Consider the following 25,546-nt stretch of genomic DNA (forward strand, 5'->3'; position numbering starts at 1 on the left):
TGTGAAGGGGCAGGCCATTAGAGTAGCTCGTATGACTTCATGCAAAGAAGATTTAGCCAAAGAATTTGTTAACATCTCCAATATGTTTCAAGACAGGGGTGACCCGGTGGACTTGTTAAATTGGATCTTTAAAGAAGTTTATGATGAATGGGGGAGCAAATACAAACCACTTTTAGGGGCCAGTTCAAATTTGGTACGAGATGGTCAGAATATACAGATTAATCATACACAGATTAATTTTAGTAAGGCTTGTATTTTGCAGTATAATGTGAACACATATAAGGTTAGAAAAGCACTGAAAAAAAAATGGAATATATTTAGGACCAATCAGGAGATTTTTAAAAAAAGTGGGGGAAAGACCTAGGTTTGTAAATAAAGTGGGGCTCAACATGAAACAATTGTTGGAAAAAAGGACAGAAAATGAAATGGTGGTCAAGCAATGTTATGTGTTCCTATTGTTCATATATCAATAAGCAGAACAGTTTGGTTCTAAACAATATTAAGAGCAGAGTATTTTTTAAGAAGGGAAATTGTAGCACCATGGGAGTGGTATACTTGGCATTGTGTAAAACAAGTAGGCACTTCTACGAGAGAAAAACTGAACGTATGTTGAAAAATAGGATATATGAACATCTAAACGATATGAGAAAAAAAATTAACCAATGCCCTTTATAAACACGCAGCAACATGTGTAGATTTTGATAAATTTGTGTTTGGGATTTTAGATATTGTAAAGATTAATCCAAGAGGGGGTGACTGGAAAAACATTTTAAAAAAGGAGACTCAGTGGCAGTCCAGATTAGCTGCTATGCTACCACCAGGCTTGAATGACTGTCAATAGCCCCTATGTTATTAGAAAGAGCCAATTGGTTATAGAATGTAATTTTTATAAAAAAAAATTTTTAGACAACAGTATTGTTTTTAATTTTTAGTGTTTATGCATATTAAGAATTAATTAAATACCCATATGGCATTAATGTACATTATGAATATATTTCAAAGGTTTATTATTCTGATTTATAGGACTATTTCTTTAACATAATTACAGGTTTTGTGATATCATTGTTCTTAATTTATATTTAAATGTGGGTAATTGGAGTGTTTGTATTCTGATGAAGTCTTTCTCGAGATGAAAGCGCTTAATGTATGAATAAATGCATTTTATTTTTCCAAACTCAGTGCATCGGATGAAAAGCTTTTCCCATTTGATCCAGAGAGACATGCCCTACTGCCCCCTGGGATATTAGGGTTTTTACACGTTTTAATGCCTCTGCCCACTGTTTGGGGGGGGGGGGGTCTGGGTACCCTCTTGGGATTGCGAGTTTGCTGAAGGAGAATCTGTATCCCTGAGAAATGATTTTTAATACCCATTGGTCCTCGGTTATGGAGACCAAATTGTCCTTGAAGAGGGTGAGCCTTTCTCCTAGTTTTAGATGAGTGAAAGGAGGGCAGAGGGGGGAAGAGTCATTGTGAGTGCTTTACCATAGAGGCTTGGCTTAGAACTCCCTGCCATGGAGGCGGAAGTGGTCCAATGTTTGCTTCTTTGCTGACCCTGGGATGGAGGCCTGGTTGTCCTGTCCCTGGGGGGCTTACTTTGGCCCCGTCTGCTGGGTGCAAGAAAGGCACAGTGTTTAGAGGGGAAATTCCTGCTGAATCTGGATTGTTGAACTTGAAATTTTACTGTTCACATAGATTTTGCTTTGTCTTCCATCTTTTTAAGCACCTCTTCTGCTTTTTCCCCAAACAGGCGTTCCTTATCTAGGGGTGCATCAATAAGTTTAGACTTGACATGATCGGGGAGAGGCTGTTCCTTCAGCCATGCAGTTCTTCTAATAACAGATCCTGTTACGACTGCTCTGCTAGAGGCTTCTAGGGCATCATATCCACATCGTAATGAGTGCTTGGCCACTTGACAAGCAGAGTGTAGTAATTCTGCCAGCTCTTTTGAGTTGGCTCCACTAGGGGAGGTAGCAATCTTCTGTTTTAATTATTCCAAAGTATGTTATTTTAACATATGGAACTGACAACTGAGTGCTCTGATAGCCAAGGTTGCAGAGGTGTATACTTTCTTACCCCATCTGTCCAGGGCTCTGGAGTCTTTGTCAGAAGGAAGAGGATGCTTGGCAGAACTAGTCTTAGCTCCTTTGGTCCCTGTGTAATGACCTCAAGGTCTGCAGCAGGGTACCTGTACAGGTATTTGAGAGAATCTGGCACTTTGTAGTACCTGTCAGGTTTAACTGGGGCAGAAGGCAGGGCATCAGGGGCTAAACTGGATTCAAGGAAATCCACCACCACTTCTAGAATAGGTTGAATGGCCAGGGGTCTGTGCTGGGGCAAGTCCAGAAACTCCTTTGACTGTGGGTAGCCCTGAGATTCCCACTGAAAATGTTCCCTGAGGAAGTGAAGGGTTTCCCTAAAGGAGAAGTCCTCTGGAGGGGAAGCAGAGGGGATGGATTCCCCCTGCATCTGAATCCTCAAACAGTTGAGGGCTGTTTTTCCTCTTCAAAGGCAGAATAATCAGATGCCTCAGACTCCTGGTCTGTCAATTTCTGGAGAAGGGACCCCATTCCTTTTAGGAGTGGGGCTTGAGTACCTCAGATAAGGGAAATTAAATTCTCCACCATTTTAATCATTTGAGCTTGGGGTGGGGGAGCAGTAGCAAGATGGTGACTAGAAGCAGATTTCCTAGGAGTGGCCTGGCTTCGAGGCCCAAGACTCGGTCGGTCTCTGAGGAACGGTAGTCAGAAGAGTAGATATAGTTTACTGTCTAGAATCGGTAGTGCGAATGGCCTCCTCAGAAGCCGGTCCCTGCATCATGGCTCCGGACCAAACCGAGGGAGAGAGAGCTAAAGGCTAAGGAGATTACGTCCATTTCTGTGGCATACCAGTCTCCAAAAGGGTCTCGGTAGAGGCCTGCATAGAAAGCGAGTCGGGCATCAGGGGCTGCGAAAGCGCCTCACTGAATTTCAGAGAGCTGATGACTTGCTTAGCGGTAGCGTTGTCTGAAGGCTTAGCCTTGTGTGGCCTGTCTATCTTTACATTTTATTCAGAATGTCGGCGGACAGACGCCATATCGGAATTCGAAGACAGAATACAAAAGTAATAGTCTACAAAAAGAGCTCTACGGCGAATGGTTCTCACATTACAGAGGGTACAGAACAGGCAACGAGGGACATCGTGGTCTGGGCCTAAACAAGTGATGCACTAAGAATGAAAGTCTATGTGTGGGATCTGCTTTCCACAGGCGAGACAATTAACTTTTTTGGACATCGGCTAGAGCAAAAAAAAAAAAAAAAAAAAAGGGCTCCCAACAGGGTACTTGGCTTTAGATGTTTTCATATGAAATTTGACTTTTGGTAGCGACCAATCGACACTTGTGCAAACTGCTTCTGCTACGGGCTCCATGGCAAGAGACAGATGTAATGACGTCAGCTGCCCTTGCTTTAAAGTACTGACAACCTGATGTCAGACTACTGGTACTCTGGCATTAGGGGTGGCAGAGGGCTACCATGGCAGGGATAACTCCCAGGTGATGAATGCAACAGTGAAACATGATCAGCACTGATTCATATAATGCCCTTTCAAAATCCACGTTAGGTCATACCAGACTGCAACACTTGTCTTCATATCAGAATTATCTTAACTAGCATGGTCTGTAATGTGTCCCAGCATCAGTAACTTAGTTCTAACAGCTTATGTGTTAAGCGATACAAATGCCTGGCTTCCTCTCTACTTCCAGCAGTTTCAAGTCTTACTAGTCTTGTGCTTTCATCCACTGTCAACAAGTACTGTAGTCATTTAGTTAAGTATTTTCATTTGTCATACAACTAGACTTCACACTATTAGGTTCAGGATGTTTTCATGGAGTAATACTTTCATTCTTGTGTATTTTGTACTTATTAAAAACACAATGGTAGCTTCTTTCCATGCATCTACATTAAAAAAGGATTCGGCCTAGAAGGGCTAACCTTGTAACAGTGCACCCTCAAAATAAACTTTAGACCTGACAAACCCAAATGCCACCATATTCACAATTAGCTGTATAGTAAAATTCTCCAGGTGTAATGTTCACACAATGCATTACTAATGAAGCACTGTAACTTGAACGGTCATTAATTACCTGAACACTCATTAAAATACTGACCAGGGATTGAATTAATCAGGTTCAGGTTTGTGGAGAGTGAGGCACAACCTATCCTAGAATGGACTACTTGTAGAAAGAAAATCATGATAGGTGTGACAGCCAGTAAAAAGATGCATATTCTCATATGACATTCTCACCTATGGGCAAATTCTGGAGGAATGCCCATTCACCTGTGCACACCCATGGAATGCGGCAGTAAACCAACACACTGGCAAAATCCCACAAAGGACAGATGTACAGCCACTCCAAGAAGGCACCAGGGCAAAAGCTAAATGGGAAACCACTAAGACTTGTGTACAGTGTTAGTTTTTTTCTTTAAAGTTCACAATTCTTTTGAGTACTGCAAATAAAGGTTTCCATTGTTTTAATCTACCTGACATTTTTCATCTTACTAAACTTATTCCACGTGTTTTGTGAGTTTACATAATTAGGACTGTCCAGATAGAAAATTCAACAAAACCCTTTCACTACAACATACTAGAAACCAGACTAATGAAGTGCAACATGGAGAAAAACACTCAAAAGAACTTTCCTCAGAAAATTTAATGGTAAAAACTGAGAAAAATGTACCATCTTTACCATAAACCTGAAGCTTCTAAACTCACAGAAATGAGTAACTACTGTACCATCAGTCCAGCATTCATGAATGTCAGCCTTCTGTCGGAACTTTCCTCCCAAATGGTCCAGCCTTTCTAGCCTTCTGATCTCACTCAGCATCCATTCTTCACAGCCTTTCTCTGCCTGTTCAAGGTGCTGCCAGGCATTGTTGATGTCCTAAAATTATTTACCAGAAGTTATTATACTACAATAAGCATTAAGGAGAAAAAACACTAACGCTAGGATCAAAAACAAAAAACTTACAGCTTTAGGAAATAACAGCTATCTGGGCTCTTATGACAATGTATTCACTGTGAATGCATTACCTGTACATGACAAGAATGAATGAATTAAGGAAACGGGACTGCTAAAGGCACACAAGGAAACAAGAAAAAAAAAAGTACAGTTGTGTACACTTACCATAAATGTAGATGTTCAAGTGTATTCACTGTTGCAGTCATTACATTTGGGTAATCCTGCTGGCAGGTTTCCCCCAGTCAGCCTGAATTCCAAAGTCTTGGGTCCTGCGTCGGCTGCTGTCGCCCCTTCCCTGACGTCAGGTTGCCAGGGGTATAAAAGAAGCAGCCGATATATATATATATATATATATAAATAAATATATAAATACATGCACCAATATAAACTTTACCTTCATCTATAAGCAAATACAGCACATAGGTTGTATAAATCAGAGAAGGGAGAAGGAAAGAAAAGTTCCAGCAGAAAAAAGGGGGATGGTGGGTAACCTGGACTGCAACAGTGAATACACTTTAACATCTACATTTATGGTATGTGTACACAACTGTACTATGTTCTTAGTGTTTCACTGTTGCAGTCATTACATTTGGGTAGAGTCCCAAAGCTATGGTTGGGAGGCTGGAGCTAAACAGCATTAGGAGTGGCTATGAGGCCCTGTGGAACTGCAGTGGCAAAGCCTGCCCTGGATTTAGAGTAGAGTGGCAGATGATAGTGCTTTGTAAAAGTGTGCACTGAACTCCCAAGTAGCAGCCTCTAAAATGTCTTTGGTTGGTACTCCCCTGGGAAAGGCTGCTGAAGTGGCTGCAGCTCTGGTTGAATGTGGCCTAATGCCCTTAGGCACTGGCTTGCCATGGTGTAAATAGCAGAAACAAATGCAGTGGCTTATCCACTTTGAAGCAGTCTGCTTTGAGATGGCCTTTCCTTGTGATCCTGCAGCATATGCCACTAGTAATTGCAGTCTTCCTGAAAACTTTGGTTCTGTTCAAGCAGAATCTAAGCTGTCTGTACGTCCAGAGAATGCAGAATTCTCTCCCCCTTATTCTGTGGATTTGGATAAATAGTTGGCAGATGAATATTAAGAGCCACACTGGACACCACACCTTAGGCACAAGTGTTGGGTTTGTCCTCAGAGAGACCCTGTCTGGATAAAAAATGATAAAAGGTTCCACAGCCATGAGTGCCTGTAGCCCTGAAACTCGTCTTGCAGAAGTTATTGCTACAGCAGAGCTGTTTTCCAAGATAAAAAACTTTATATCAGCAGTAGCAGCTGGCTCAAAAGGAGGTAGTGTGAGTTTTTCCAAGACAAAGTTGAGGTCCCATGCAGGTATTGGTGATTTCCTTGGAGGCCTTAAATTTTTGGCTCCTCTGATGTACTGCTTTAATAAAGGATGAGAAAAGATTGGTGGCTCTGTATTGTAATGAGCCGAAATGGCAGAGGCATGAATTTTAATGAGAAAGATGGGCCTTTGTCCAGCATCTCAGTTAAGTATTGCAAAATCTGAGGGATATTTGGTGCAGCTGCATCAGTTCCTTGTGCCTGGTTCCATACACAGAATCTCTTCCATTTCCCAGCATAAGATTTTCTAGTACTAGGCCTTCTGGCTTCCAAAATGACATCCATCAAAGCTTTACTGAGAGGTGTGTTTTGTATGACTACATTATCCGCCATGCTGCCAGGTTTAAAGCACTGCGTTGGCTGTGCAGGATCTGATTGTTTTGCTGGGACAGTAGATGAGGTATTTGAGGCAAGGTCCAAGCTGGGCATTGAGACAAGTTCCTTATGATTGGATACCAGTACTGGCGGGGCCAGTCTGGGGCAATCAGCATCATCTTTGGCTTCTCCTGTCTGACCTTTAGGAGTACCTTGGAGAGGAGAGGCAGTGGAGGAAAGGCATATACTGATAGGTTTTTCCAGCTGAAAGATAGGGCATCCACTTTCAATGCTTGTCTGTGATAAGTCCTTGTGCAGAATCTTTTTAGTTGGTAGTTGCGAGGGGAGGCAAATAGATCTATGTCCGGGCATCCCCATTTCCTTGTTATCATGCTGAAGACTTGTGGATCCAGCTGCCACCCGTGGGGATCCATGAGGTTTCTGCTTAGTTCGTCTGCCAAAGTGTTTTCCTTTCCTGGCAGGAAATGTGCCTGCAGATGTACTTGGTAAGTCAATTCTGTGTCCCACAAAGTCATGGTTAGTCTGCAAAGGGGGTAAGAATGTGTGCCCCCCTGCTTGTTTATATACCACATGACCGTGGTGTTGTCTGTCTATCAGCAGTTGTCCCAGATGAAGTAGGTCCTTGAAGGCTGTCAGGGCATTTTGAACAGCTAGCATCTCTTTTTGGTTGATATGTAGATGCATTTGGTTTGAGGCCCATGTGCCCTGAATGCATCTTCCTGCCATGTGCCCCCCACCAGGCATAATCTGATGCATCCGTTGTTAGTGTCTGCCTGGCTGGGGGTAATGTGAATGGCTGTCCCTTGTTCTGGTGACAAGTCTTCGCCCACCATCGAAACTCCTGTTTCAGGCAAGGAATGAGAGTAATCATTGTTTCCAGGCTGTGGCAATGTTGAGTCCAAACACTTTTTAGGTACCATTGAAGTTTCCTCATATGCAGTCTTGCATATGGAATTAGTAGGCTGCAGGATGTCATGAAGCCCAAAGCCTGCAGAATTTTTCTTGCAGATAACTGGGCCTTTGCCAACATTTTGAAATAGGTAGTCAGCTGCCTTTGTTTGGCGTGAGATAAGCCATCTGGGCAGTTGTATTTAAGCTTACACCCAGGAATATTATCTCTTGACAGGGTACTAGTTTTGATTTCTTTTCATTGACTGTGTACCCTAGGCATGTTAGAAGTCTTTTCACAAATGCTTGATGCTGTAAAAGAATGTCCTTGTTCTCTGCTTGAATTAGACAGTCGTCCAAGTAAGGATATATTTGTATTCCTCTGTCTGCAGAATGCAATTACTGGTGCCCGGCACTTTGTAAATACCCTGGGCGCAGTAGATAAGCCAAAGGGCAGTGCAGAGAATTGGTAATGCATTGAGCCAGCCTTGAATCTGAGGTATCTTCTGCATGATTGTCTGATTGGGACATGCAGGTATGCCTCTTAGGTCTAAAGTCACAAGCCAAGCATTCTTGCCCAGCACGGGCAGAAGCTGCTGCAAAGTCAACATTTTGAATTTTGGTATATCCAGGAATGCGTTCAGAATAGATAGGTCCAGTATTGGTCTCCGGGCCTTGCCCTTTCTGGGTACCAAGAACAGTCTTGAGTAAAATCCTTGTCCCTGCTCTTGTACTTGTTGAATGGCCCCCATGAGGGATGAGACTTGTTTTTGCACCTCTGCCCATTGATTTTTTGGCAGATCTGGCCAGCCTTTGGCAGGGTATGGAAATGGAACTTGTAGCCTTGTGACACTATTTAGAATCCACTTGTCCTGAGTTATAATGTGCCAATTGAGAAAAAAGTGCTAATTTTACCCCTAAGGGTGCTGCCAGGAGACAAGTGCTTGGTGCAAGTAGGGGGAAGTCATTGGGACTTGTTTCCTGTATGGTTGTGATTTGGCTTCTCTAACTTTGGAGGTAGAAGCACCCCATTGCCTTGACCTGTATGAACCTTGCACCTGGGATCTGCCTCTAGGGCGTCTGATCTGCCCCTTTGAGGTCTGACACAGGAAAGGACCGATTCTTTGTAGGCCAGTGCCTACTAAACCTAGGTGGCTGTACTTGTAAAAACCTTTGACAGTTTGCAAAGATTTAGCTTTGTCCTCCCATTTTCTTTAACACCTCTTCTGCCTTAACACCAAACCAAATATCATGGTGTAAAGGTGCATTTAATAACTTAACTTTGACATGATCAAGCAGATTGTGTTCCTTTAACCAAGCATGCCTCCTAATTACAGAACCCGTAACTGCAGCCCTGCAGGAGGCCTCCAAAGAATCAAAACCACATTGCAAAGTATGCTTTCCAACTTGTTCAGCTGCATGCAATAAATCCTGCATTTCCTTGTTTTCTGCACATTCAGAGTTTAACATTTTCTGTTTAAGCAATGCCATGTTGCTGATATTTGAGCATATGAAACTGACAGTGTAAGGCCCTTATAGCCAAGGTAGCAGATGTGTAAACCTTTTGTCCCCATTGATCCAGTGCCCTAGAATCCCTGTCAGAGGGGGTAGGGTTTATTTGCAGTGGAAGCCTTTACTCCTTTGGGACCCTGTGAAATAGTTTCTGGGTCTGCAGCAGGGTTTTTAAAAAGGAATTTATGAGAGAAAGGGACCCTGTAATATCTGTCAGGCTTAACAGGAGCTGGGGGTAAGGAGTCAGGGGTCAGACTAGACTCCGAAAATGCATCTACAATGTCTAACACAGGTGGAATGGCTTGAGGTCTGTGTTGAGGTAGTAACAGGAAATCCCAGAGCCTCTTTTTAGATACTGAAAAATCTTGGCTCTCCCAGTGGAAATGCTCCCTCATGGTATGCAACGTTTCCCCAAAAGAATAGTCCTCTGGAGGAGAAGCTGAAGGTATAGATTCTTCAGCATCAGAATCCTCATAGGGGGGAAGAGAATATTCCTGATCAGAAAAAAAATCAGAAGAAACAGAAACCTGATCTGAAGATTCATAGTCAGTCTCTTGCCGAGGTCTCTTATCAGGAGGGGGATGGGAACCCCTGATTAAGGTAATCAAGTCTTCGGCTATTTTGAACATCTGTTTTTTGGGCATAGAGGCCTGTCCACATGGCTCTTGAGTTGGTTTCTTTGCTTTAGAAGGTACTTTAGTCTTTGCCTTTGAAGCTGAAGTCTGTTTAATGTAAAGATGTTTAGGTCTGAATACACCCTCAGAAGCTGGTGCCTGCTCAGCAGCTCTGGACCCATCTAAGGGAATAGTGTCCGAGGCGCCAATACCTTGAGTTTCCAGCGGCATAGTCGACTCCACGTGGGAGTCGGTAGCAGCCTGCGACTCTAAAGTAGCAGGCGTCAGGGGCTGCGAAAGCGCCTCACTGAGAACCGGCGACTGGCTTAGGGGAAGCTTTGTCGGTTTTGGACCTCGGTTGTTTATCTCTTTCTTTGCATTTTTTGTGAACTCCGGTAGTCGGATGGCTATCAGATGACATTTCTGGATAATTAAACCGGCGTCCAAAATAGTCTAAAGCAAAATCATACCAACGCTTAATAGCGCGTTGGTTAAATCTAGCACAAAACAGACAACCATAAACGCTGTGATTCGGGCCTAGGCAAGGAATACAGTAAGAATGAAAGTCCTTATGAGGTATTTGCTTTCCACAAGAAATGCAATTAACTTTCTGACATCGGTCTGGAGCAAGAAAAGATTCCCTAATGGGGTACTTAGCTTTATTGAAGACTTCGGGTCTGAAACTCGAACAGGAAAATCTCAGGAGTTGGCCGACCGGCACTTGCGAACTGCTTCGGGCACCGCGCGGCAAGAAAGACTGAAGAAAATGGTGTCAGCTGCTTCTTTTATACCCCTGCCGACCTGATGTCAGGGAAGGGGTGACAGCAGCCAATGCTGCACCCAAGACTTTGGAATTCAGGCCGACTGAGGGCAACCTGCCAGCAGGATTACCCAAATGTAATGACTGCAACAGTGAAACACGAAGAACATTTTACAGAATCTAGGTGAGATAGGAAAAATGGCTTAAAAGAAAAGGCATTCACCTGATAAAAAACCCATCATGATCGGGGAAAGAATAGTTGTGTAAAATCGTATAACCATTGATGTCCTCCTCTTATATATGCTGTAGTCTTTGCAACATGAGGGAGTCCGCCTCTGGCTGATTCGAACGTCTGGCCAGTATACCAAAGTCTAAATGCTACTGTAGGACAAGTGCGACGAATCACATCAACTTGCATATATCAGCCAAAAAGAGAGGTGTCAGGTATAAAGCGGATATCAACATATACCTAACTCGTAATTGAATACTGCAATGCACCAGCCTGATAGTGAGAAAAAGATGCAACCAGTGACTAGGCAAGTATCAGAGGGAAGGCAGGGGGGAGCAATACTACAGCATACAGAAGAGAAGGACATCTATGGTTATGCTAAGACTTTACACAACTATTCTATGTCCTTCTATTCATATGCGGCAGTATCCATAACGAGGGAGTGCACCAAAGCTCATGCAGAGGAAGAACTGAGAATGGGCAGCAAAAACATTTTCCACAAAGCCATAAATAGATCTTGCAAACCTCGCCCTGGACATGGAAATGACATCCAATTTACAGTGCTTGGTATGAACAGACCACTAGGTAGCTGCTTGGAAGACGGAGGCCATGTCCAATCCTTTAAAGAAAGGCCCAGAGGAGGACACTGCCCTAGTAGAATGTGTTCTCACAGGTGAAGAGAGATCCTTTCCATTGGCTGAGTAATACAAGGAAGTGGTTTTAGAAATCCAGGAGATAGTTTGCTTGGAAACAGATTGGCCCGGGGCCTTTGGGTGATGAGAGAAACACGCTGACTTACGGATAGGCTTAGTTTTGCTCACGTAGCATCAGAGTTGTCTATATACATCCAAGGTGTGAAAAATCCTTTCACTGGAGGACTGTGGAGAAGGAAAAAAGGTAGGAAGATTGATGGCCTGATTCAGGGAAAGCTCATTAACCACCTTGGGCATAAAGGATGGGTTAGTCCAAATAGACACCCTGTCCTTGTGGAAGACTGAATAGAGAGGAGGCCATAAGGGCTTGCAGCTCAGAAACCCTTCTGGCAGAGGTAATAGCCACTAGAACTGTTTTCCCATGTACAATGCTGCAGTTAGATGACATTGCTGGTTCAAAGGGGTTTAGGGTAAGTTTCTCCAGGACAGAAATGTGATCCCGAGGAAGATGCAATGGTTTCCTTAGTGGTCTAATGTGAAGCACGCCTTTTAAGAACACCTTGACTTGCAGCCTGGAAGCTAAAAGAGGAGACATTCAGAAACTTAAATAGATGGCAGAAAGATGTGCCTTGACTGAAGAATAAGACACGACATCTCATTAATTCACACAGGCAAGAACCACTGGAACCTCTACTGACCGTGGTTATAAGTGTCTTGAGACACCAGGTGGAAAATGTCTTCCATTTGGAAAACACAGAATTTCCTAGTAGTTGGTTTTCTGGCCTCATGCAGAACATAGCACATCTTCAGTATAAAGGTGTTAGAAGGGGAATAGAGCCCCATCATCCACACAGTCAAGTTTAGTGCATCCCCTTGTCCTGTGCGAGTAGGTCCATCCTGTGGGGTAACTTATGGTAATTGCCCTTGGCTAAATGGAGGAGGGGTAACCAATGTTGTCTTGGCCAAAAAAGGGGTCACCAGCAAGACTTGGGTGTTCCCACTGAATTTTCAGAAGAATCTTCTGGATAAGTGGGGAGGGAGGGAATACATACAGAAACATCCTCTTCCATATAAAAGATGATGCATCCACCATGCGAGACCCTGGCACAAAACTTGGGAAGTTGTCTGTTCAGGGAGGAGGCAAAAATATCTAGGAGGAATACACCAACGATGGACTAGATCCAGAAACACATCCTTGTTTAACATCCGCTCGTGAGACTGAGTCATGGACCTGCTGAGAGCGTCTGCCATCACATTCTGAGCTGAGGAGATGTAAACAGCCTGCATAGACCTGGCTCATCTGGGCTAGCTCCCAGGTGTACAATGCTAGTCTGCAGAGAATATAGGACTTTGCACGCACCCCCCCCCCTGGCTTGTTGATGTACTAGAGGACTGTGGTATTGTGTGAACCACCTTAGAATACCCGGTGAAATCTGGACTTGAAGATTTTGAGGACAAAGATCAAAGCCCTCATTTCCTTTACGCTGATGTGCTCCTTCGCTTGAGATGGGGACCACACATCCCTGACCTTCCAGTGTTAGAGTTGCATCCCAGCCTGTGTCAGATGCATCTGTGTATAGATCCTGGGGGGGGGGGGCTGAAGGGGTAGGCCTGGATTTCTTGAGACTTGGAAAATCCACTCCTGTATCAAACAGGGGCAAAAGAGGGACAAAGAAATCCAGAGGGCGAGTGTTACTTCCAAACTATTCTCAGGAGCTACTGAAATTTCCTTATATGTAGTCTGGCAAAGGGAAGCAAGGGAATAGCTGATGCCATGAACCTCAGGAGGCGCAGGAACTCCCTGAACCTCAGGAGGCGCAGGAACTCCCTGGTGTCACCCACTGAAGAGGTAGCAGGTCCTGAAAGTAGGAGGTATGGGACAGGACCTTTTCTGCAGGTGGGCAAGCTATCCTACTGCTTGTAAGACTCCTGCATCCCAGAAAGACATCTCGGGAAGGGATCAGGAAAGACTTCTGAAAAGGCTAGGATTTACCGTCGGCCTTCAGAAGGGTCATTGTGCAGGAAAGATTCTCCAAAAGAGTGTCTGCAGATGAGGCCTGAAGAAGCAGTTAGTCTAGATATGGAAAAATCTGGATGTCCTGGAGCCTGCAGTAGACTATGACGGGGGCTAAACATTTGGTGAAAACCCTCAGTGCCATAGATATTCCAAAGTACATTAGTGAAAATGAGAGGAAGCAACAGAAAAGCGAAGAAACCTCCTGAACCATTGGTGAATGGGAATAGGCATCTTTGATGTCCTCCACCACCATGAAGGCCTGGGGAAGGATACGTGGAAGAGTAGGCAGAGTCAGCATATGAAAGGTGGGAACTTTCAGAAAGGTGTACAAGAAAGATCCAGAATGGGCCTCCAAGGGCCATCCTTCCCCGGGACCACAAACATACTAGAGTAAAAACCTTTTATCCTTTGCGAGAGTGGAACCTCAGAGATGGTGCAGAGAATGAAGAGATGAAAGGACTAGTGGGAAGAATTCCAATTGGTCTTTGGGAGATTGAGGGATGCCCTTGAAAGGAGGAGGAGTTTCCCATACCATGAAATAGCATTGATTGATGACAAAGGACCCAAGAGTCCTGGGTCATTGTTTCCAGGCCGGGAGGGAATGGGAGAGGCGAAGAGAAAAGGGAATAGACGGATCAGGAGGCAGGTAGTCAAAGACTATGTTTGGACTGAAAAAGCTGTTTGTGTAGATGTGGAAGCAGCAGACTTGGGAAGGAGCTTGTCTCCTCGAGTCCCTTTCACTTTTGGATGGAATAGTTTTAGTAGCCTTAACAAAAGTGGTTCTAGCTGGGTGATTTCTCAAAGCAGGGAACTGGAGACAAGTGTGTTTCAAGTCAGAGTTCCTTCCCTTTTCCTGAAGGGTTTTAAAAAGCTCTGCAGCTGCACTGCCAAATAAAGCTGTATTGTCCAGGGAGCATCCATAAGCTTAGCTTTGACATCATCCGATAATGGTAATCTATGCCATGAATACCTTCTCAGGACCTACCCAAATGCTGCAGCCCTGGGTGAGGCCTCCACAGCATCATAACTGCATTTGATGGAGTGCCTGGTAACCTGGGAGGTGGAATTTCGGATGGTTGTGAACTTTACTTTAGTAGGCGAATCCGGGGACTCAGCAGTTTTACTGCATTTGTTAGAAGCGGCAGGGACTATTTGGCTATGTGCATCTGACAATTCATTGTCCAGAAGGCAAAGGCAGCAGACGTAAAAAAAAATTTTCCCCAGCCTATCCATGACCTTGCTCTCAATCAGAGGGGAGCAGAGAGATGGAAGGCAAAAGTTTGAAAGCTTTGCCTGCTGCCACTGAAATAGTGTCTGGGTCCAAGGAGGGTGCCTTAAAAAATAACCTGGAGGCTGGGAATCTGGGCACTTGGAAGATGCAGTGAAGGCATCTAAAAATGCCAGCGGGGCAGGAGGGATGGCTGAGGGATTAGGGGAATCCATCTGAAGGAGCACTTAGTACCTCTTCAGTATTTCTGAGACCTGGCAGCAATCCCACTTAAAAGTCCTTTGTCTTCAAGACTGTCTCCCCAAAGGAAATATCCTCCCCAGGGGAATCCGTACCATTAGATTCCTCCTCTGGGGAGGCATATCTTAGAGGAAAAGCAATTTGCATAGAGTAAGCAAGAGACGTGTCCCCTGATGAATCCTCCTCAGAAGAGACATCCTCTGAAGGCCTCTTCAAGGGGGTAAGTAGAAGAAAAGGCCGGAGCAAGAACAGAAGAAACTGAGGCCTGGCAGAGGGCCATGAAGGCCTTGAAAAGGCCTTTGGTAAAGGCCTGCCAGTCAGGTGCTATGTCAGGAGTCTGGTCCTGAGGAACCGGGGTAACATGTTTAGTTTTAAGTTTGTTCTTCTTTACAACCTCAGGAGCCAGGCAGTGAAAAGTCAATGGGCCAGAAGTCAGACGACATTCCACGACATCTGTAGGAACATCCTCGTGTACAATGATTAACACTAAGTGGGGCTTCAGAGATAATCAGCCGTGCCCCCCCCCCAGCACCCATAATGGACAGCTGTGAATCCCTCTGGGACATGCTTGTAGATTCGACTGCTGCTGTGGTACCCAAAGGAAGCTCTACAGATTCCGAAATGACCTCTTGGAGCACCCGGAAGAGGGAGCAGCAGTTGGGTCAGGCCGAGGCTTCTTGGCCTTAAGTTGCATCTCTTCTAAAGGACCCGATGTCAGTTCCATATCCCCAAGCGCTTAAGGCATTGATTTTCTAAATACAGCCTAAGGGAGGCTAGACAGCTGCAGAGGGTTATTCATAACAGTAGATTGAGGAGTGTCTGCTGCAGTAGGACTTCTTAAATAGGAGACCGGCACTGACAGGTGTCCAATCTTAATACGAGTTGCAGAACTTTTTGGAAATCTGCAGCACAAGACTGAACACTTGTACTGTGAGCCACTGTGTGGTGACTGCTACCAAATGCCCTGCATGCAGAATCCTACTCTTCTCCTGGATTAGTGAGCCAGCCTATATCTGCAAAAGTTGTATGTAGGCGGAAGGTTGTTTGAACACGGATGGTGTCCGATGCCCTAATGGAATGGACCCCTCAGAGCAACATTTAGGGCCTTTTCACTGTCCTCGGAGGCAAACAACCGGAGAGCCACTTGGTGTTTGGTTACAGACCATCTCATTCTGCTTGTCTAGTATAAAAGGGTCTGACATACTTTCTTGTTAAAGCATTTAAGTTGCCTATTTGCATCCACAGTAGGCATTAACATTCTCTTTTCTTGCCCAATGTTGAGATTTGGAATAGAAATGAGTAGTTATATGGCCAGATTCAATTCTAATTCTGGGGCTACCATGGGGATAAATAAAGGATTCGTTCCAAGTTTCACACTTTCAGAAAAAAACTTTAGGGTACACTATGTGAAGGGTTGAAGGTTGAACCTCAGAGAACCACTTAGATGAAGAAAGATCCAAAGACTCATTCAGGATAAGTAAAGTGCCACAAACACTGGGCTTAAAAGGAGCCAAGGTCAGTTCCTTCACCACAAAACAGGCACTACAGATGTGGCAGGTTTTCTAGGCAAGTTGATGTGCAAAACCACTTTTTAGAAAGGGTCCAAGGGATGTATCTCACAAGGGATGAAAAGTGCACCCTTAACAGTGACATACCATAGGCCATTTCGGGCAAGCTCAGTTTCATAGCCTAGTAATCTCCTATGAATCCAACGGCTAAAAAGCCTTTACAAGCCTAGTCAATATAACCCAGTTTACCAGGTACAGGTCCCACTAGAGGCAGGAGGAAATTACGTGTACCTATACCTGGGGTACTTGCATATTTTACAGACTGTCCCTATCCATAAGGAACACAGACAACACCCAGTGTGTGAGCTTACTGTTCCCTATCCATCGATCCAGAGTGGCTTTGAAGAAAGACAGGGAAGAACTGCTTCAAGTGAATAGGAAGCCTATTCTAAAGAAATGGGAGTCTCGAGACAAATCAGTCTCTCCAGCATGTTCTGTTTGACACTCAAGGTTCAGATCCTTGGAACGGGTGACCCTTATGCTGTTTGTCTTGCTGATATGCAGCAACTCCACCAGAGTTGGACTTGTGAGCATCTTGTAGGTCAGACACAAAATGCCCTTTAACAGTTGATAAGGGACAAAGTAAAAGGACAGGGCTTTCAGTCTATCAGCATAAGATACGTTTACACCAGACATTTTCTTTGTAACCTCTGATGTCACTCCAGCTGCTGAAGATGTGTGGTCAAGTACATTCCAAAAGGTGCTTTGTACTCGCTTACTGCTATGAGACTTGTGTACAATGGGAGTAAAACTTCCCTAGATCTCAACTTTACTTGTAAATTGCGCCACACAATGATTTCCTTACCACTGTGGATATGACTGTCAAAGCTCAGGCTGCTACCTACCTGGGTACCCAGATCAGTTTCCTCAGAGTCTGGAATGGGGTAGATTGTGAACGTTGTAGTTAGCAGGGGTATTTATCTTCCAAAGGATAAGAGGATTCATTTCTTCCAGTTTAGTTTCAGGCTGTGGTTCTGACACCTATCATTTGTCTGGTTTAGACCTTTCTGAAATATATCTGTGGTGTTGGAGGATTCGGTGATTGCCTCCAGCTTGCAGTTACTTGCAAATTTTGTCATCCAGTGGCCCTCCACATTGGCCTTGGTGTCTACAAAGTAAATTCTGAATAGGAGTGGTCCCAGCAGAGCCGTGTGGCACACCACCAGTAACTGTCCTCTTGTTGAAACTAGAATCACTCACTTTGACCACATATCCCATCCTTGAGCCAATTTATCAAACTGGTGACATAGGGGAGTTATGTCCAGTTCTGGGAGTTTATTCATAATACCCAAGTGGGCTACTGTGTCAAATACTTTGGCCAAGGTGAGGCAGGCAGTGTGCACTGTTTCAGCCTCATCCATGGCCGCCTTAGTGACCCTCTCAAAGTTGTTCACCAGTTTAACAGACATGACCTAATCTTAAAGGTGCCAAATTGGGGTCGGGTCCAATGTCACTGAATTGGGTCTGGTCTAGTGTTTGGAGGCTTCCTATGCCTTTCAGTTCCACAGCATAAACAAGACTAGTCAAGCTTATGGGTCTAATTTTCCCAGGTAGGTTGACTGTTCACCCTTACGCAGGGGTATGGCTGTAGCCATTCTCTACTCTGTCTGAACAAGGTGTCTACTGGCTATGGTTAAATAGCAATCCTACTGGACCTGATAGGTCACTATTCAAATTACTTGAGGCAACCTGGTATACTGTTGGGCATAATTGATGGCATGTTTTTAGCCCCGGAGAGTGCTGTGGCATTTCTTTAGTGATAATTGGAGTAGCAGAGGATATTTCTCGGGGGAGAACTGGGGGCAATAGGGGTGAATTCTGAGCTAAATTTATCAGCCAGTAGATTAGCCAGGTCTGCTGGCTGGGTGCAAGATGCCATTGACCAGTTCCACACATTGTTTGGAGTTTCCCTTAACACTGCAGACATAGCTGAAAAATGCCTTATGGTCACATCTTTAGCTTTTAAGGCTATTTTTACCTCAAAGTCAGCTTTCAGAAACCTTAGTAGTTCCCTGATTGACCTGTTTAAACTGAGGGATTTACTGCTCTGTTGTGCACACACTCACTTCAACAGGGTTTTCTTCCTTTTGTTGTACAATCCGAGACCAGGAGTCCACCAGGGAGGCTTGGTTTTGCTGTTTGATCTGGGCTTATTTCAGCTCTGTACTGTTTTTATGTTGTTTGTGGTCATACAGGGCTTTATTGTACTGCTCTGCACAAGCTGTGTTTTCTACATTTGGGGGAAGTTGGTATCTAGCCATGCTATCGCTTAACAGGGGGTAGTTTGCCTTAGAAAACTTTTCAAAGTTCTTAGGGTTAAGTGAGGGGTCTAGTTTTACCTTAATCTCCAGGGAAAACGCTCTGTGATCTGATCTTACCAGTGAAGACATCACATGTGGGGAAGTAAAGCTCTTCCCTCTTTGTATCAGATCTAGGATATTTGTTCCTCTGGTGGGAGTGCAGAAGAGCTGCTCCAGAGTATTTGCATTTAGAAAGTTGGTTAGTGGTAGTTTATGCCTCCCAGTTAATGGAAGTATAATTCAAATCACCCAGAAGTATGGTATTGGGCTGGAAGGTGAGACGTTCTAGTAGCTCTAGTTATATGTGGGTATGCTAGTTCATGGAGGGGATTCGTAGCTTGCAAAAGTTTGGCAACTGATTTCTCCTATGATCAACTTGACATGGAATAGTTCTATGTCGCTGTCTGACCAGTCTTGAAATAAAACTAAGAGGAGAGACCAAGAAAAAAATCCAAGACTCCACATTTACAGCAGAAAATTTATTGCAGAACTAATCCATAGGACAGTGCAAAATTCAATATCAAAGGTTAAGCACTTTCACCCAAACACTGTCAGGCTTCTTCAGAAAAACTGAAAAGTGCATAAATCATAGTTAAAATACAACCAGCAACATATAATCAACCAATAAATAAGCAACAAGCAGCTAGCCCCTCCCACTTTAAAAAGCGTACTTGCCTTGAATTATAAAACTATCCACATCATTAAACATATCCCATCCATAAAACACATTCTATACTCTTATAAAGGTATAAAAACATATGATAGTTTCAAACAAACAAAATACAATACTTGAAATGTTAATATATAGTTTCAAACAAACAAAATACAATACTTGAAATGTTTATATATGTTTTATACTTGTATGATGTTAATGTTATAGGATTGTAGTTTTATAACTTAGCCGACCTCAACCTGATGAAGCTGTTGATACTAATGTAGTCAAAGCCCAGGGTTTTTTCTGCATTCAGCTTAATTTGCCAGAACAATTCCCTGTATTCTAGTCTGGCTTCCCAATTTCCCCACGGACATCACTGACTACCTGTTCTATAACCATAAATTTGAACCTAAAAAATTCAAGCACTCTTTAGAATGCTTGAAAAGTGCACTGGTTTCCTTCCCTTTTGCAATATCGTACATGTGTTCGTAAACCCGCCTTTTCAAATTCCTTTTGTCTTTCCAGCGTAAAAACTGCCACATGCTTCACATAACGCTAAGTAAACTACCCCCCACAGGCATTGCAATTAAAATGTCCCAAACACTTCACTACATAATTCCTGGATGCTATATACATTTCATCTCTGTCCATAATATACCTGCATTGATTACAAGCCCCGCATTTGAATGTGCCTAGTTTCTTGTTTTTTTACTCCATAATCTCCAGGGTCCACCCTTGTAAACATTTCTTTCAAGTTCATATCCCTTCTAATGAATTTTGGTGTCCCAGGTATAAAACTGTTCTCATCGTGGATCAAAATCCCCCAGTGGTTCTTGATATTTTCTACAGGTTGTTGAATATGTATAAAAACAGGGTCATATTCCACCCATGCAACATTGTTTCACTGCTGTGGAAACATCTTTCTCTAACAAGGGACTATATTTGGCATCACGGTTCCTAATCACCTCTAACAAAACATGGGTACTTTTTGTATAAAAGGTTCCTTAAATTCCACTTCCCTAGATAACACGTTAAAATCCCTGCACATTCGAGGCCCTAATCAACTGCCCTTTCACAATTCCCTTCTTTTGAAAATATGGATGGCCAATGTCAAAATGTAAATAAGAATTTGAAAATGTGTGTTTCTGGAATATTCTAGACTGAAAGCAGTTGTTAGTAAAGTCCTTGTACAAGATGAAGTGTACGTAATTCTTAAAAAATCAGTTGTGCTGTTAATCATCTTTTCAGCTTTTCCCAGTTAGGGGTCGCCACAGCAGATCACCTGTCACTCATGATGGGCAGTGGAGGTTTACAGTGTCGAGTTGCCAGCCCGGCGCCCAACCTTCCACAGAAGGCGTACACATGCACACACACACACACACACACCTAGGGCCAATTTAGAGTGCCCAATCCACCTACATGTCTGGGATGTGGGAGGAAACTGGAGCACCTGGAGGAAACCCATGCGTCCACAGGGAGGACATGCAGACTCCGCACAGAAGGCACCCCAGCCAAGAATCGAACCGGAGAACCTCTTGCTGCGAGGCAGCAATGCTAACCACTGCACCACCATGGCCACCCATCAGCTGCGCTGTTAATATAGGACAAAAATAATGTCAATTCATCTAATGCACTCTGCCAAGACAAACAAATGTAGTCTAAAAAGCGTGTGGTTTCTGAACCACTCAGTATCCATAATGAATTTTCTTTCCCAATAATATACACCAAATTGGCGTACAAGAGAGCACACGCAGCTCTCATTGTAACACCTTGTTCTGGTTTATAATACTCCACATTGAAATAAACATGTCTGAGAACAAGTTCCATAAATTCTAGTATCAGGTTCATATCTGCCTTCAGATATTTAGCCTCCGTCAACACCTCTTAAAAGCATTCCAACCCTATAATGTGTGGAATGCTGGGGAACAATTCCACTACATCAATTATGAACAAGTACACCGTTTTACTAAATTTGTCACTGGAAATATATAAGAAATCAGTTCTTTTAAATGGTAATCAACAAATATAGCCAAAGGTTCTGTAATAGACCCCACAGTCGCCACTGTTGGCCTAAATGTAGGGTTTTCGATATTTTTGTGCACTTTGGGAATTCCAAACACTATTGGGATACGTGGTTTTTCTACCTGTAAAAAGTTGTAAAGACCTTTGCCCAGTGTTCCTTGCAGTAAATTGTCATTTAAATAATAACCAATCTTAGCATATGCAATGTTAATTTTTGGAAGCTATGCTGTATTTATCCACTATTTAATATCTGAAAATGTTTTGTCTCATTCAACTGAATACATTAGGACCACTCCATCCCCTTTGTCAGGTCTCATCACTCTACATTTATTACTATGAAGTGTCTGTATTAAATTCTCTCCCCAATATCTGTAAAGTTGTTCGTGATGTTATTTTTCATGTTCAAACTTCTGTCTCAACTAATTCCTTGAATATCCTTAAAGTTGGATTAAGTAGGGGGTTAAACAAACTTGCTCTACTTAACACTTGCTTGTCACCTTTCTTCCGTTTAAAAAATAAATTAAAGTTAAATTTTCTTAAAAACACCATGATGTCCACTAAAGTTCTAACCAAACTCAAAGGCCGAAAGGGGACAAATTGAAACCCTTTTGTGAACAGTGTAAAAAAAATCCTTGTCAATCTTTAAATCTGTGTAATTAAAAATGTTAAAATTACCACGGGTGAACTTTTTTTCCCCATGAGTCACAATATCATCTCCACAATCCTCTTGCACATTGTTCACTGTTCCATATATTGCCCGTTTCTGGCTGTTTCTTGTATAATTCCTGCTGTTGCCCCAACCCCTTCCCCTGCTCCTTCTTCCCCTGTGGTTGATTGTAATTGAAGTAACCCTGCTTCTGAGCAATTCTTTTGCTTTGTCTGACGGGGGAGGTTCTAAAGGGTGGGTATGTACATTATCTGAATTCAAGTTCTCCTTAATGAAATCATTGTTCCTTTCACTTTCCCCCCCACTACCTATTATTTTTCGGGGGTGGGTATGCTCTACCCTCCCTATAGTCCATTAAATCCCTTTGTAATTTTTGATCTTCATAGTAATTACATTACTACAATACAAACCAATATCTTTAAACACAGCATCATATTTAACTTTTACATGTTGAAAAGACAGTCGACAAATATTATGCAATGCATTCACTTCTTTAAGCACAATCTTTCTGACATTCATAATTACTTACAGCTTTAAAAGTTCAATCCCAAACCTGTTAAATTGTTTCATAAAGAACTACTTGAACCAACTTAAGTTCCACACTGTTTGGGTATTTGTATAGCAGTAGCCCATTTGGAACCCTGCCCACAGCTACACATTCACCCAAATAATCAATTTCTAATTGCAAGCTTTTTATTGTCAAAAATGTTTTCCTTAAATACTTTTAACAAGTCCGCAAATGACTCTTGAATTTGTGGTCTTTCTTCTGAAAAGCTAAACTTTTTGCCAGTCCAGTCCTCAAAAGTAAAATTGTCTATATCAATTCTGTTCAACAACTGGCATTTAGGCATTTGGTTGTTGGAAAAAAGTGTTTGCCGACTGGGAATGCCCATCCTCCATATTCACCGTCTCCTTCCCCTGCTCAGATGGTGTATGATTGAGTATGAGGCGATTAGGGATAGTGATGCCAAATATAGTCCCTTGTTAGGGGAAAGGCATTTCCACCGACTGTGAAACAATGTGTTGTATGGGTGGAATATGACACTGCTTTTATACATATTCAACTATGAAGTACGATAATTCCACAGAAGAGACCACCAACCAACGAAGTATCCTGAAAACTGTCTAATAGATGTGACAATAAAAACGAACAGCAATCCAATTCAAAACGAGCGCTTTCGCCTGGTTAATAGGATACTTCGTTGGTTGGTGGTCTTTTCTGTGGAATTATCGTACTACTTGGTTTTGTGACTTACTGCACCTTTACATATTCAACTATCTCAATGGATGTAGAAATTATCAAGAAGCACTGGAGGATTTTGATGGTCGATGAGTATACCTGGGACACCAAAATTCACAAGAAAGGATATGAACTTGAAATGTCTGAAAGGGTGGATCCTGGAGATGATACAGTAAAAAAACAAGAAACTAGGCACATTCAAATGCGGGGCTTGTAATCAATGCAGGTATATTATGAACAAAGATGAAATGTATATAGCACCAAGGAATTATGTAGTGAAGTGTTTGGGACACTAACTGCAATAACTGTGGGGTGGTTTACTTGGCGTTGTGAAGAATGTGGTAGTTTTTGCATTGGAAAGACAGAAAGGAATTTGAAAAGGAGGGTTTATGAGCACATGTACAATATTGCAAAAGGGAAGGAAATAGTACAGTTTTGTACCTACCATAAATGTAGATGTTCGAGGATTCCCTTGCTGCAGTCCTGACAATTGGGTATAGTCCGCGTCCCAGTCGGCCCGAATACCAGAGAGAAGGCTGGCGTCGGTCATGGCGCCTTAGACTGACGTCAGTGCGCCAGGGTACTAATCATGACCGACGTCATTTCCTCAGTCTTTTCTTGCCCCAGATGTCAGAAGACCCAAAAAGACAAGTTCCAAAACAACCTGCACCAAAAACATGTACAATATATACAGTAATATATATACAAAAATATAAGCATGAAAACTCACCTACACAACCACCCTGAAACACAGAGGGGAAGGAGGGAGGAGTAAATTGGACTGCAGCAAGGGAATCCTCGAACATCTACATTTATGGTAGGTACAAAACTGTACTATGTTCTTCGCCTTCCTTGCTGCAGTCCTGACAATTGGGTAGAATCCCAAAGCAGAGGTAAGGGAGGCTGGCAAATTATAAAGTAGCAGGAGCTGACAACATGCCTTGTAAAACAGCTGTGGCAAAACCAGCTCTAGTCTTAGAGTATATAGGCAGGTGTTAATGCCTAGAGAAAGTATGCACTGACTTCCACGTAGCGGCTTCCAGAATTTCCTTAGTTGCCACCTACCTTAGAACTGCTGTTGAAGTGGCAGTAGCCCTAGTGGAATGAGGCCTAATCCCAGCTGGAACCTCTTTGCCATGATGGGAATAACAAAATGCAATGCAAAAGCCAATCCACCTAGAAATAGTTTGTTTTGACACAGGCTTGCCCTGTGAACTTAAAGCAAAAGAAACAAGTAACTGCTGAGACTGCCTAAAATCTTTAGTCCTGCTCAAATAATAACGCAATTGCCTGTGTACATCTAAAGTGTGCAAAATCTTTTCCCCTTTATTTTGAGGATCTGAAAAAAAAACGTAGGCAAATGAATAGTTTGGTTTAAAGCCACACTAGAAACCACCTTAGGCATAAAGGAAGGATTAGTACGTAATGATACCCTGTCCTTATGGAAAATCAAAAAGGGCTCTACTGCCATAAGGGCCTGCAACTCAGACACCCTTCTTGCAGAAGTAATAGCCAACAGAAAAGCAGTCTTCCATGACAAATATTTCAATTCAGCAGTAGCTGCAGGCTCAAAAGGTTGTAGAGTAAGTTTTTCCAACACAAAATTGAGATCCCAAGCAGGAGTAGGAGCTCTACGGGGGTCTTATATTCTTTGCCCCTCTAAGAAACTGCTTGAACAAAGGATGCGAAAACAAAGGTGGGTCACAATCATAGTGAGCTGAAATTGCTGCAGCATGAATCTTTATGGAAGAGAAAGACAAACCTTTGTCCAATAATGCAGTAAGATATTGAAGAGCCACACTCAAATTAGGCGCTGAAATCTCCAAATTCTTTGCTGTACTCCAAAATAAAATCTCTTCCATTTTTCATGTACACTCCTAGTACTAGGCCTTCTAGCTTCCATAATCACATTTAAAACTTGTTGAGGAAGCTGAGACCTACCATGCTTCAACACAGAATATGCCAAGCTGTGAGATGAAGAGATTGAAGCTTGACATTGAGCAGATGACCTTCATGAGATAACAGATGAGGAATCAGAGGTAAAGGCCATGGAGGCTTCTTTACAAGACTCCTTAGAAGTGGGTACCAGTGTTGCGAGGCCAATCTGGGAGCTATCAAAATCATCCTTGGCCTGTCCTGTCTGACCTTTAGTAAAACCTTTGGAAGAAGAGGTAGAGGTGGAAAGGCATAGACATGAAGGTTTTTCCAACTGAAAGACAGAGCATCCACTTTCCAAGCTGTGTGATGAAACCCCTTTGTGCAATACTTTGGCAGCTGGTGGT

The 25,546-nt window shown here is 43.0% G+C and overlaps 1 protein-coding gene across 2 annotated transcripts in view; it reads right to left on the bottom strand.

Moving 5' to 3' along the window:
• Positions 1–25,546, bottom strand: part of LOC122788278 (alpha-actinin-4) — a 1,502,973-nt gene that overhangs the window by 694,820 nt on the left and 782,607 nt on the right. For both annotated transcript variants that reach the window (XM_044055436.1, XM_044055378.1), the window contains exon 11: positions 4,771–4,918. In XM_044055436.1, the coding sequence (XP_043911371.1) occupies positions 4,771–4,918 (148 nt within the window). The remainder of the gene's footprint in view (positions 1–4,770; positions 4,919–25,546) is intronic.

The sequence above is a fragment of the Protopterus annectens genome, chromosome 1.part0, assembly GCF_019279795.1.
Source record: "Protopterus annectens isolate FY-2018-M chromosome 1.part0, PAN1.0, whole genome shotgun sequence".
NCBI classification, from domain to species: domain Eukaryota; kingdom Metazoa; phylum Chordata; order Ceratodontiformes; family Protopteridae; genus Protopterus; species Protopterus annectens.